The sequence below is a fragment of the Macrobrachium nipponense genome, chromosome 2 (genome assembly GCF_015104395.2).
Source record: "Macrobrachium nipponense isolate FS-2020 chromosome 2, ASM1510439v2, whole genome shotgun sequence".
Lineage (NCBI taxonomy): Eukaryota > Metazoa > Arthropoda > Malacostraca > Decapoda > Palaemonidae > Macrobrachium > Macrobrachium nipponense.
Window position 1 is genome coordinate 23,636,133 of NC_087201.1, and position 14,805 is coordinate 23,650,937.

At 40.0% G+C, this 14,805-nt stretch overlaps 1 protein-coding gene across 1 annotated transcript in view; it reads left to right on the top strand.

Moving 5' to 3' along the window:
• LOC135220486 (pre-mRNA-processing-splicing factor 8) overlaps window positions 1-14,805 on the top strand; it is a 51,455-nt gene that overhangs the window by 26,638 nt on the left and 10,012 nt on the right. Inside the window, exons 3-4 of the mRNA XM_064257619.1 lie at window positions 7,101-7,355; window positions 13,812-14,003. Coding sequence (XP_064113689.1) covers window positions 7,101-7,355; window positions 13,812-14,003 — 447 coding nt within the window. The remainder of the gene's footprint in view (window positions 1-7,100; window positions 7,356-13,811; window positions 14,004-14,805) is intronic.

Consider the following 14,805-nt stretch of genomic DNA (forward strand, 5'->3'; position numbering starts at 1 on the left):
GCATATGTACAGCCATACACTTATTGAATAACTTGGTAATTGGGATATCTCAGTACTGTATTGTTTTTATACATTCAACTTCCTGCCAGATAATATACTTAGCCATAGACTCGTCGTCTCCGACAGAATTTCAAATTTCGCAGCACACGCTACCGGTAGGTCAGGTGATCTACCGCCCTGCCCTGGGTGGCAGGACTAGGAACCATTCCCGTTTTTCTAATCAGAATTCTTCTGTCGCCCGCCCGGGCCATCAACATTGTTGTTGGTTCCTCTCGATTGGTTTTTCTTTTTTTCACCGGGGGGCACCGGCATTCTCTTTTGACCGACTTTTGGTGACGTCTCTGGATTGTTGGATGGCATACGCTTTTGTGGACTGTTTTTGTGACTTGATTTTGGAATTTTCTTTAAAAATGTCTGACTCTGGAATGGTTGTGAGACGTTGTGTGAATGTAGGCTGTAAGGTGAGGGTTGCCGAAGCTTCGGTAGACCCTCACACGGTATGCAAGGGTTGCAGGGAGTATGACTGTTTCTTTTACTAATACTTGTAAGGAATGTGAGAATTTGAGTGAGAACGAAATGGAAGAATCTAACTAATTATTTAAAAAAGTTAGAGAGAGAAAGAGTGAGGAAGGCTTCTTATAGAAGTTTAAGTAGTTTCGAGATCTGAAACTAATTCCTAGCTTGGGATCTTCCCCAAGGGTAAGTATTGCTACTTCTCCTTCCATTGCAGCCCCTTCTCCTATTGCGGAACCTGTAGATTTCAGCGAAAGAACTTGCGGATCTAAAAGCAGCCGTCAAGTTGATGGAAAACAAAATGGCTGCCATAAACAAGGTAAGGCTAGTGATTATTCAGTGGACAGTGATATGAGTGTCCCCAGTGTAGTGGAGGGGGCATCTGGTCGGCTCAGCAACGCTCCTAGGTCTAGACCTCTTCCAAGCTCACATGCCCAGAGGAGAAGGAATGTCGAAAACCGAAAGGAGGTTGTGGAGAATCCCCACCGATCAGGTGTCCCTTCGGCGGTTTCTGTGACACCCAGACTGCCAGGATCGCTATGTAAAAGCGTCTTGCTTGAAGTGTTTTTTCGTCGTCGGATCTTCATCTCCGCCGGACGTGATTGGAGGGATTCAGATCGATCTCGGCCACTCGAGGAGTTGGAAGGCTCCGACTATTGATTCGAGCCCAGAAAACTTCCCTGAGGAGTCTCCCTCTGGAGTGAAGAAGGCAAGAAGAGCCATTCTTTCAACCAGAGTGAGAAGGAGGCAGGAGGTGGAGGCTATGGACTCCTCCCCTCCTCCTTCCCCTCCTCCCGAAGAGGATAAAGAGGAGGTTACGAAGAGATTCATGATGGCGATGCAAGAGCAGATTTCGTCTTTTGTAGGAGTTCTGTCAAAGGAGCCTCCTAGAAGGAAAGACTCTTCCCTTCCGATCAAAAGATCCTCCAGACGTATGGAGGTATCTGCCGCCAGGATCGATACTCCTACTCGAGGTGAGGTTTCCTGTACGAACCTGGATGAACCTATCAGACGTCTGGCACCGGCAGGAGTGAGGAGTCACCCAGGAGGCAGGAGCCAAGAGCCAGGAGTGAGGAGTCGGAACCAGGAGGCAGGAGCCAAGAGCCAGGAGTGTGGAGTCATCCAGGCAGGAGGCAGGAGCCAGGAGGCAAGAGCCAGGAGGCAAGAGGCAGGAGTCAGGAGGCAGGAGCCAGGAGCCAGGAGCCAAGAGGCAGGAGTCAGGAGTCCGGAGTCAGGAGGCAGGAGTCCGGAGTCAGGTGGCAGGAGTCAGGAGGCAAGAGTCAAGAGTCCAAGGAGGCAGGAGTCGGAGACTCGTTCCTGGAATTTATGACTCTTCTCCAAATAGGAGCTCCTCTCCTTTAGAGCGTAGGAGGTCTTGGAAGGACTCTCCCTCCAAACGTGAACTTTCTCCTTTGTCTGATCGAGGTTTGGACGATGTGTCTGATGACGAAACCTCCTGCTAATGAGGGACTCTCGAGTTATAAGGTCTTAGCCTCATTATTGCTTCAAGAGTTTGGAGATTCTCTTAGTCCGGCGGCTTCTCCTTATCCTCGTTCTCTCTTTTCGAGCTCGGCTACGGCAAAATCTTCGGCGTTTCTGAAAATGAAGCCTGCAATATCGATGAAGAAGGCACTCCATTCTTTAGATTCTTGGATGGACAAGAAGAAAGAGTTAGGAAAGACGGTATTCTGCATGCCTCCTTCCAAACTACATGGAAAGAGAGGTATTTGGTATGGGACAGGAGAGACTATGGGTCTTTCTCTGCCTGCCTCTGCAGATGCGGACTTTTCCAATTTAGTGGAGGCCTCTAGACGTCACTCCTTAGGATCGGTCAGAGCGACGTGGAGCACTTCAGAGTTGAACCACTTTCTAAAGGGACTTTTTGTCACTTTAGAGGTGTTCAACTTTCTGGATTGGTCACTCGGAGTTCTGGCCAACAAATCTAAAGATCCGGAGTTTCTTAAAAACCCAGAGATTCTCCATAGCGTCCTGTCTTGCATGGACTAGGCAGTACAGGACGGTTCGGGAGAAGTGGCTTCCCTTTTGGTGCTGGTCTCCTGAAAAAGAGATCAGTATATGGATCCCTATTATCAAAAGGGGTTTCTCCGAGCCAGAGGACTGCTTTATTGTTCGCCCCTCTATCGGATCATCTGTTTCCTTCTCAGTTAGTGAAGGATATATCTCGCTCGCTAACTGAGAAGGCGACACAAGACCTACTAACACAAACGTCCAAGAAAGGACGCCCTGTAGTGTCGGCGATTAAGAAGGACTCTCGTCCTCCTCAGCAGCCCTTTCGTGGAGGTACAGCGGCTCGTCCCCCTGCCAGAAAGAAGAGCTCTGATAAGAGAGGAAGGTCTTCCTTTAGGCACTTCAAGAAAACCAAATGACTTGTTGCTCCTTCAAGCACCAGTGGGCGCCAGACTCCTGAACTTTGCAGGAGTATGGGCAAAAAGGGGAGCCGATCCTTGGTCAGTGTCGGTCCTAAAGAAGGGATATGTAATCCCCTTCGAGAACAGCCCTCCCCTAACATCTACGCCTCGGGAACTGTCAGCGAGGTACAGAGACCCGGTAATGAGAAAGACTCTCCTTCAAATGGTGGAACAAATGTGGGAAAAGGAGGCCATCGAACTTGTGCAGGATCCACACTCCCCGGGATTTTACAATCGCCTTTTTCTAGTACCAAAGGCATCGGGGGGGTGGAGACCAGTTCTGGACGTAAGCGCTCTGAATCGCTTTGTTCAGAAAAAGAAGTTTCGCATGGAAACGTCCGCCTCAGTAATGTCGGCTCTTCGTCCAGGAGATTGGATGGTCTCTCTGGACTTGCAAGACGCATATTTCCACGTTCCCATTCACCATTTGTCAAAGAAATATCTTCGTTTTGTAATAGGAGACAAGATCTTTCAATTCAGGGCTCTGTGCTTCGGTCTGTCTACAGCTCCGCAAGTATTCACCAACCTGATGGCGAATGTGGCAAGATGGCTTCACCTAGAGGGAATAAACATCTCCCTCTACTTGGACGACTGGCTGATCAGGGCTAAGTCGGAGATTCAGTGCTTGGAGGACTTATCAGTAACAAGGAACATGATAGAATCGCTGGGATTACTCGTGAACCTCGAGAAGTCGCAGCTGATCCCCAGCCAGAGCTTGGTCTATCTGGGGATTCAGATGGATTCTCGGGGTTTTCGAGTATTTCCTTCACGAGAAAGAATCACTCGAGGTTTGTCGAAAATCTCGAGCTTCTTAGAGAAAAAGAACAGTTCAGCGAGGGATTATCTGAGCCTCTTAGGGACCCTGTCCTCACTAGAAAAGTTCTTCTCTCTGCTTTATGGGGGAGGCTTCACCTTCGCCCTCTTCAGTTTTTCCTGAAAGGGGTGTGGAGTTGGAAGACGGGACAACTCTCGGACATCTTCCCGCTTCCACAAGAGGTAAAAGATCATTTGAAGTGGTGGATCCTTCCTCTTCAAAAGAACGAAGGCGTATCGCTTGCCCTGCAGAACCCAGACCAAGTGTTATATGCCGACGCTTCGGAGTCGGGATGGGGAGCGACGTTAGGAGCAAGGGAGGTGTCAGGCACCTGGACAAAGGAACAGGTGTCCTGGCACATCAATTGCAAGGAACTAGTGGCCATACACCTAGCCTTAAAGTTCTTCGAAGAGATAGTCAGAGGCGGTGATACAGATAAACTCGGACAACACCACGGCTCTGGCTTACATACGCAAGCAAGGAGGCACGCACTCTTTCTCCCTCTTTCAGTTAACAAGACACCTGTTAACCTGGACAGAAGAAAGAGGCATAACTCTCCTCACAAGATTTGTTCAAGGCATCAAGAATGTGAGAGCGGACAGACTGAGCAGGAGGAATCAGGTCCTTCCCACAGAATGGACTCTACACGAAGAAGTGTGTCGAAGTCTTTGGTCCCTGTGGGGGAGACCTCACATAGACCTGTTTGCGACGTTCCTCTCCAAAAGAATAGAGATCTTTTGCTCTCTAGTGGAAGATCCGAGAGCCTTCGCAATAGACGCGTTTCTCCTGGATTGGTCGGGTGTGGACGCATACGCCTTTCCCCCGTTCAAGATCCTGGGGGAAGTGCTCAGGAAGTTCGTAGCTTCGAAGAACACGAAGTTGACGCTAATAGCCCCATTTTGGCCAGCCCAGGAATGGTTCACAGAGGTATTGGAGTGGATAGTGGACTTCCCCAGATCTCTTCCAAACAGACCAGATCTACTCAGACAACCCCACTTCGAGAGGTTTCATCACAACCTCCCAGGTCTCGCTCTGACTGCCTTTCGACTATCGAAAGACTTGTCAGAGCGAAGGGCTTTTCTCGCAAGGCTGCGGGCTCTATCGCTAGAGCCCGCAGAGCTTCGACGAGAAGAGTATACCAATCAAAGTGGGAAGTCTTTAGGAGGTGGTGTAAGAGTCAGAAGCTGTCCTCCTCCAGTACCTCTATAGTGAATATTGCCGATTTCCTCCTCTTTCTGAGAGAGGAATCACACCTTTCTGTCTCAACAATAAAGGGATACAGAAGCATGCTGTCTTCAGTATTTAGGAATCGAGGGCTAGATATTGCAAGCAACAAAGATCTACACGATCTAATTAGATCCTTTGAAACTTCAAAGGCAGCTACTCCTAGAACACCTAGTTGGAATCTAGACGTGGTACTGAAATTCCTTTCATCGGATAAATTCGAGCCTTTACATCTGGCTTCCTTCCGCGACGTCACTAGGAAATGCTTATTCCTGGTGTCTCTCGCTACAGCCAAGAGGACGAGCGAATTGCACGCTCTAGATTCCACAGTGGGGTTCAAAGGAGATGCTGCCATCTGTTCTTTCCAGACAATGTTTCTGGCAAAGAACGAAAACCGTCAAAACCGTGGCCCAGAAGTTTTGAGGTAAAAGGCCTATCTAACCTCGTAGGCAGAGAGATAGAGAGGTCTCTCTGTCCAGTGAGAGCTCTTAAATATTATTTAGAGAGGAAGAGACGGATGGGAGCTTGTCAACAAGGTCTTTGGTGTGCGGTGAAGAACCCCAAAAGACTCATGTCCAAGAACGCCTTGGCTTTCTTTGTGAGAAGCGTAATTACGGACGCTCACAAGAACTGCTCGGAGGAATCCTTCGGTCTTCTAAAGGTCAAGACCCATGAGGTGAGAGCAGTAGCAACGTCCTTGGCGTTCCAAAAGAATATGTCTCTAAAAAATATCATTGAGACTACATATTGGAGGTGCAATTCAGTGTTTGCATCTCATTATCTGAAGGATGTGAGAGTGACCTATGAGAAGTGCTTCTCTTTAGGTCCATTTGTATCAGCAGATACAGTGCTGGGTCTTGGAGCAAAGACTGATCCTTAAATATTGTGTTTTATCGTACATAAACCCTCTTGTCAGATATGTGCTTGGTTTTCTATTAGCAAGCTCACTGATGTCGCACGGGAGCATAGTGTCATTGCTGGTAGGGGATCAAGGGTATGTATGGCTAGTAGGGGAGTACAAAATTTTTTTTTTTTTGTATATTTTGTAAATGAAAGTGTAATTATGTTTCGAGTTTTTGGTTGTTTGTAAGGAGTTCGGGGATAACTCCTGGCAATCTTAGAACTAACATGGATGTTAGGATCAGGTGATCGGGATCGGTGTTGTGCTCCTTGAACAAGGTGTATTGTCATGTTAGTGGAATAGCACCCAATGACAAAGGCCTTTAGGCTCTGCCGAGTAAGTGGATAAGACCCCATTGGCAGACCCACAAGAACTCTTAGCCATAGATCAATATCTCACTGAGGCTCTTGAGGCTAAGCAGACTCCAAGGCAGTAGCCGCGAAGTCTTCAGCCTAATAAGGTAGGAACCAAGGTTTATTAATACCTACAACATATGTTGTTTACCTGTCTATTTCAGTAGTTAGCTGTCTGTTACCCACCACCAATGGGTGCTAATCAGCTAAGTATATATGTGGCAGGGAAGTTGAATGTATAAAAATGATATTGTCATGTTACAATAAAGTTTTATACATACTTACCTGACAGATATATACGATTAATGGCCCACCCAGCCTCCCCGCAGGAGACAGGTGGAAGAGAAGAATTCTGATTAGAAAACGGGAATGGTTCCTAGTCCTGCCACCCAGGGCAGGGCGGTAGATCACCTGACCTACCGGTAGCGTGTGCCGCGAAATTTGAAATTCTGTCGGAGACGACGGAGTCTATAGCTAAGTATATATCTGTCAGGTAAGTATGTATAAAACTTTATTGTAACATGACAATATCATATTTCATATTGAAGTATTATTTGTTTTAATGCATTATGTCACTATTTTTAGAATTGTGACCTGTTTTAAAAATACTTGTCTTCTTAGTGTGATAAAATTTGTTGGTTTGTTTAGTGATGCATCTTAGCTCTTTTTATAAGAGATGGTCTTATTTAATTTGTTCCACTCAATAAATCTGTTTTACCAAGGCTGTTAGTTTAGGTGTGGTTGATCATTTGAATAATAAATAAGCTCCACCACATGTCTGTGATATTTTAAGTATTTGTAGTATTTTGAATGACCTAAATATTTTGGTAAACAGAATTTTGTATTTAATATAACTAATTTTTCAGGTCCTGTATCACATCACTGGAGCTATCACATTTGTAAATGAAATTCCGTGGGTTATTGAGCCAGTTTATATATCTCAGTGGTCCACAATGTGGATGATGATGAGGAGAGAGAAGAGAGACAGACGTCACTTCAAGCGAATGAGGTTCCCGCCTTTTGATGATGAGGAACCCCCATTAGATTTTGCTGACAACGTTTTAGATGTTGAACCTTTGGAAGCTATACAGATGGATTTAGATCCAGAGGAAGATGTTGAGGTCAGTAATTATATTATTCTTTGAACCTAGATTTAAAGCAAAATATTTGAATACAAAAACAGAAGGAAAATGTCTGGTTGAATTAACACAGTGCAGGTAGTCTGCGCTTACCTGTGGCATTGGTTTACAGCGATCCAGTTTTACGACACTTTTCCAGCAACGCTGTTAACTGGATTTTTTACTGATCTGTTAACAGTGCTGCCGTTAAGTGGGTTTATTATTGGCGCTGATCTCTAGTTAATGGTGCTGACAAGTGCGTTATTAGTGCTATATATGGCTGTCTGTCGGTTAGTGGCGCTCAGCTGGGAACGCACTCCCACTGTTAATCGGGGACTGCCTGTACTGTACTATTAAGTTCTATCTAGTCATAACTGGGAAATCTTTATTGTAGTAATTAACTTGAGTGTTTTAAAAAGGTATAGTTAAGTAAGGATTGTCACCAGCTGAAAAGATTTGTAACTCACTTGTGATATTAGGATTTACTAGCTTCATGAGCTGTAGCTTACTAAGACTTTCTGGAATTTTATTGTTTACCATGTGGAAAATATTAAAATGTGGATACGGTTATGCTTAATAATATTTTGAAAGTCAAAGTCATTGTTGTTAAGTGTTATGCAGTGTGAGTTTTATTAAGGGTAGAAAGTTTATACCATAAGTAGCATTTGTAGGAGGTGTTTGTAATTGTGGTTGTTAGGTGAACCACACAATCTGCAAAGCTCATTTCCCAAAATTTGACTGCTGGAAACAGTGAGAGAAGTTATTTAGTTATAAATGATATATAGTATCGTTAGTGTTTTGCTCAATTGATTTTTCATTTAGTAGGAGTTCCTGTTCTCTACGCAGCAAATGTCATCTGTTGTGTGGGTTTGTGTTGAAAGATTGTGGTTAGCTGTACATTTTCTCTCCATTCTATTGCTCCAGCTTCATTGGACACTCAATACAGTGTACTATGTTGTTTGTTAGTGGTAGGATATGCAAACAGTAGATGTGTGTATTCAAAATGGGCAAGCTCGGTTGACAGCTTAACAATGAGAAATGCAGGTCATGGTTTGGTATTTCACATTTGTAACATAACTTCAGTTCTGAACTGTTATAGAGTCTTTACTTCACTGGGATTTTATTTTTACTATCTCTGCGTTCTATAAAAATATGTAAGTTCATCCCGCAATGATTATATATATTTTTTCTGGAATAAGTATGTGATATTAAAGAGGTTTCCAGACTTAAATGATTTTCCAGTGAAGTTTAATGAGCAATGTAATATATATTAAAAATAGTTGTAACTATTTTTAATATTAAACTTTTTAATATATATTACGTCACTCATTAAACTTCATATTTCTATTTTATTTATTAGTCACATCTTTAATGAAAATTTTTTCACTAATTCATTAATTCATTTACCATAATTCAATTTATTTAACCTTCATTACGGCGCTGAATGGCCTTCTTGGGCCCAGTGCCTGGGCTTTAGCCCTATACATCATACATCCATCCAGTGATTCAGATAATGGTAAATTAGTTCATGTAAAAAAAAAAAAAAAGTTTAATTAAAAGTACTGTGGAAATAAGGCTTTATACGGTAATTCTGAGGTGGTGGTTTTTTATACAGAAGTATAGCAGCACTAGGACTTAGTTTTGGATCCTCTCAATTTAAGTCATTGCCATAGTAACAATAGCTGGGAAAATGCTTCCTGTTGCATGACTTAGACCATCCCTAGGCTTCCTCCATTTTGAAAGATTTATTTGGTAATGATCATCAAGTGTCACATACGATGTAGCCAAGACTTGTATGCATTCAGACAGCAGGAGCAAGTTTTCTTTATAATTTCTACAAACTTGCAGTCAGACTATCATGAACCTCATTACCCATAACCCCATCTGTCCTCTTGTGCAGGTTATTTGGGAAGATTAAGTAAACAAGAGGACTACTTTAGGAAGGTCAGTCAAACTGCTGTACATAAAGTCAACTACATTAGAAACATCAGGAATCCATCAGGAAATGATTTCTATATTAAAATAAAATTTTATAGTATATACTTATTTAGTAATTACTGATTCATATTTTATAGAATGTACAAATATGGAACATATTATACAGGCAGTCCCCGGGTTACGACGTTCCGAGGTTAAGGCGCTTTTCATTTATATTCATCAGAAATTATTTCCAGGGTTACGACGCCTACGACGCTTACCTGGCAGATGATATATGACCCCAAAAATGCAAGATAATCAATATTTGAAGGTTATTTTGATGAAAAATGCAATAAGAATGCAGTTTACATAGTTTTCAATGCACCCAAAGCATTAAAAGTAAGGTTTTCTTAGGATTTTTGACAGTGTTCCGGGTTAAGACGATTTTCGGCTTACAACGCATCTCAAGAACGGAACCCCCGTCGTAACCTGGAGACATAGTATACGATGATGTACAGAAACTATGAAGTAATGAATGAGTGAGCATTTTGTTCAGGTTCCTTCACTTCAATTTTTACCAAGCACCACAAACACTTCAGATAGTGATAGTGCCTAGTACATTTAAAGTCCACTCACAAATTATTATTGTTGGATTTTTAGATGACTACCTAATCCCTCATACTTATAAAAGTGAGTCTCAGGAAAGATTGCTGCTGGATATTCGTAACATTACAGTAATTTGTCTGGTAGGATAACTAACGATGTTGTATTGAGTTGTACAGTATGCAACAAAAGCTGTGTGACTTTTTTGTTTTTGTACTGAACAAGGGTTGTTCTCAAGTTGCCACTTAGTATTAAATCTTCTAGTTTTCTTTGTAAACATGTGCATGTATGAGGAAAAGTTGGCCACTTATGTAGAATCTTGTCATTGAAATATATTGGATTGTGAAAAGCAAATATATTTCATGTTACAATAATATTTCTGAACAAAAACTATATACATTATTGTAGCATTAATCCCTCAGCTTACCATAAATCCCATGAGTTGTGGAATTGTCAGTCTCAAAACAGTAAAAGCGGATGTCAGCAATGAATTAAAAAAGAAAAGTTAAGCAGACCATAGTCTACTGCTAAAAATTGATGCATTTGAATATGAATTCAAAGCTATTACTTTTCGCTTTTCGATACTTACAATAAATTATTATTATAACATAGGCTACAGCTAAGACTACATAGGTCTAGTCTCCTTAGGGGTTTCTTTAGTTTGATGAAAAAAAAAATAGTAAATGAGCGAGGTGGAGAGTAATATTAATTATTAGAAGTGCAATTAATTCTACCTTTTTATTATTTTACTTTTACTTTAGGAATGGAAGACTAGAATCAGGCTGGACATTGTCAGCCACACCTATTGTGTGCAGATTCTGGAAACTGACAATTATTATAAATAATAATACAGTGATAATAATAGTATAGTTCTGGAGTCTAGACCTATGCTATTGACTTATAACATACTAGGCTATATTTCAGATAGCAATAATATATAGTTGTGTCAAATTGTTGTAACTTATATAGGGCATTTATAAGACAATAGAGCAGGATTTGTGAAATTCCTCCAGTCTTGGTGTGGTACGCATCCATCATTTTCTTCATAGGCCTGAGGGCTTAATAAGAATTATATAATTGAGATGCATAAAGTGCACTTGGCCTATGGTTAAGGCAAGGGAAGGCAACTGACATTTGACATCTGATTAGACCATGCCTACAACTAGCACATCTCCAGTACTTTCATTACGTTAAATACATTGCTTTGGTGGCTAAATAGTAAATTTCATCGAGTATATACGTAATTTCATATTTACCATAGTTAAAAATTACTGTTAATGCATTTATAATCTAGTTGATATTTTGATAAAAACATGGCATTTATATATACCTGAAAATCATGTTTAGTGAACTGTATCTTTTATTAAGGGTTTATGAAATGAAGGTGCAAAATACAGTGGTCCCCCTGTATTCACGGGCGATGTGTACCAGACACCCCCCCCCCTCCCGTGAATAGTTACAACCCCCCTAAAAATGCTGTAAATCTCCTATTTTGTTACTTAAAACTCCAGAAAACCCCACTAAACATTTTTATACCTTTTTTTAAATAGTTTTATCACAAAAAGTGCATTTTATTATGAAATTGATAAAAAAAACCTGGAATTTCAATATTTTTCATAGAAAAATACTGTGAATAGGTAAGTTTCCCACAAATAATGCGGGGAAATGTTCCGTAGAGAAATCTGCAAATCCAGAGAACGTGAATACGTAGGGTCCACTGTATTTTGTCATTACAACTTAGCATCATTAGATATTGTGAAGAAGGTAATAGTTGCCAGTTAGTGAATTTCAAATGCTAATCACTGAAATTTGTTCACACAACTTTTGCTGCATGCTGTACAAATAAAACAGAATGGAAGGTACAGATAACAAGACAGAATGGACAGATTATTATTACATCTGTCCAACTATTTTGAGGGATGCTGACACCATCGGCAGGGGTCCTCCAAACATTTCACAAATTCACTTGGTAGACAAGTTTGTTGCAAAAGAGAGGGATGTATCAAAAGATCATGTCCAACACATTTTTCATGCATTCTTAAAGATTATGGTGTGGGCTATTGCCTGTCATAAGATAAAGTTGATATGAAACAATCTCATTAAAAAAGAAAGTTGCAAGTGTAGGTAAACACTGAATAATCTGTGGCTTTAGAGCTTACGATCTAATTACCTTTATTCCTCAAACATTTACTTTTTATTACCTTTTGTTTTATATAACGGAATTTTATGGGATGAATCTTACCTACTGTGAAAGATGGTTCATGTCTCCATGACGATAAGCAAGGAGATATGAGCTATATTTTAACAGTTGGTAGGTATGGGAAGACTAATCATTTTTATGAAAATTTATATTGTTTTCCTTCATGCACACAGAATCAAATTTGAAGAAAAAAAATTCTGAAATACAGATACTGATGAAGCAGATGCTACATTGTTACAAAAACTAATAAAATTGCATTTTCCCCAAGATCTCAGTTTTATGCATCCAAACTCATAAAACTCTGTCATCTATGAATGAAGATAAATGTAAAACGCCATATAATTAGTGATTTTAATGTTAGGTCATTTGTATATTATTTACTCAGTGTAATTGTTAATAGTAAACAAAGCTTTATATCGACATTTTACATTGCCCATGTTATTTTTGTAATGATATCAACCTAATGCTTGTTTATGAATTTTTCAAATTGAATGATAATAGGGAGATTGGTTGATAAATATGAGAAGAAAGATTTGTAAAACATGAAATAAAAGTTATATAATAATGATAAATTGTTCTTTGAAAAAAAGTTTTGCTTATAAGGGAAACTTTTGTTATGAAATCCTCTTTTGCATTTTAATTAATTTGATGACTATATTAATTAGCATGTCAATCATCATTTGAACACTTTCAGGGTAACAGTTGTGGAAATTCTGATTATTAGACTTCAATTTTTGTGTTTCTTTCATGTTTAGGCTGTTTCCTTAGTCATTAACTAGTCTCTAACCTGAAGGACAGTTAGCAAAGCATTTTGTTTAATTACAGATTGATTTTCCTTTGCAATATGTTACTTATTTTAGTTCTTTCCTGGAGCTTCATCCAGGAGATCCAAAAAATATCCTGGACCTGTAAAGATTAGTTACTTATAATCAGCTTCTACCAAGTTACACTTTGACAAGAAGACTGTAGAGTTTCACCATTACACCCTGCCCAAGTAGGAAATTGTTTAAGGTACAAGAGCTTTCTTAAGTTGTCTACATTGAAAGATTATTTGTAGCATGGATAAAGAGAGTTGAGACTTAATGATTGGTACTTGAGGCTTGTAATCGACTATCCCATGTACAGAAACATAAGCACTGATGATGAAAAACATTTTTGAATTATAAGTAGAATGTTAAGATTTACAGCAAAAGTCTGGTGAGATTGTCACAAATGAAGTGGTAGCAGAGAGAAGTGGGTCCCAGGAGCAGCAAAATTGACTTGAGATATTATTGGATGGTTTGGTCATGTGATGAGAAGGGTAGAGGAACATTTGGTCTGAAAAACATAGGCATACATGCAGGTAGAAGAGATTGCAGAAAATTCAGGATATGGAGAAAGGGGATCAAAGAAGACCTAACCTTGGTGGCAATTGTTAGGGCAGGAAGAGGATGAGACAGGAGTATGGAAGAATTCACAAACTCATTTCATGTTTAACTGATTGGGTTAATCTGGTGTCAGAACGTCTATGATTATAATTACAGTATGTCAGATGAATCTAATTTTCCCTTTATAACAACCTCTTGCACTACTGCTTCAGATTATCGAGGCATTGAATTCTCACCATATGGTTCCAGATTTCATAAGTAACCATTTCAAGATTGCCAGACAAGTATGAGGTTGTGTTTAAGGGCTTTTAAAATGATTTTTACTATATATTTTTTGTATTATATCTGTGATATTTTTTTTTTGTTTTTTAGGTTGTCGATTGGTTCTATGAGCACAAACCACTTATTGACACGAAGTATGTTAACGGCCCAACGTATAGGAAGTGGCGGCTCACCCTTCCACAGATGGCTACATTGTATCGTCTGGCAAACCAGCTTCTGACAGATGTGTCTGATAACAACTACTTCTACTTGTTTGATCTGAAATCTTTCTTTACAGCAAAGGTAAGTGAGTGAACATGTATCCTTGTGTATTTAATTACTCTAGTTTTTCATAGTATATTGAGCTTGTTAGTCCAGATTTTTAAGCTTTTTGCCCATTTATTATGTATTATTTGCTGTGGCAATTATCTACATTTGTACAGCAAATTAAGTTGTTAAGGTTTTAATGGATTAGAATCCCTACTATGAGTGTGGGTTTGATCATTTTAAAAATAGGTGGAGGGGTATTTTATTTTTGCAGTGTGGGTGTACTATTGTACATTGTATGATACAGAGACACATTTGAATATGTAGGGGTTATGTTTTTTAACCTCTTATGTATTTTTAAAATGTTCTTTTGTAAAAAAAAAAAAAACTCAAAACATCCTGGGTAGAACCTGTTTGGGGAAATAGGTAAAGATGGAAGCAAAGGATTAGTAGATGGCATGGTAAAGCAAAGAGGATTTGGAGAAGATGGGTTTAGCAAAGGCAGGTTGCTTTTGTTAGAAATAGTTTGAGATGATGATTCAAGACAACCAACTCCTTACTTAGGGATAAGTGGTACTGAATACACATACACAGGTTAATTATATTTTATTGATGGTACTTGAATTATAATAACTTTTGCTGGTGTGTGGCTGTAATGAAGCCATTTTCAATTGCATTTCATCTCCATCTCTAGCTTGCTTTGCAGCTTTTAAAACTATCATATTTGCTTTAACCCTTTCGCTTATAACTATAAACAATTACATCTGAGGGCAGTTGTACGGACTCTAGCAGTGATTATAAAGATCTTTATACCTTTTTCTGTTCATAAACGTGTAGC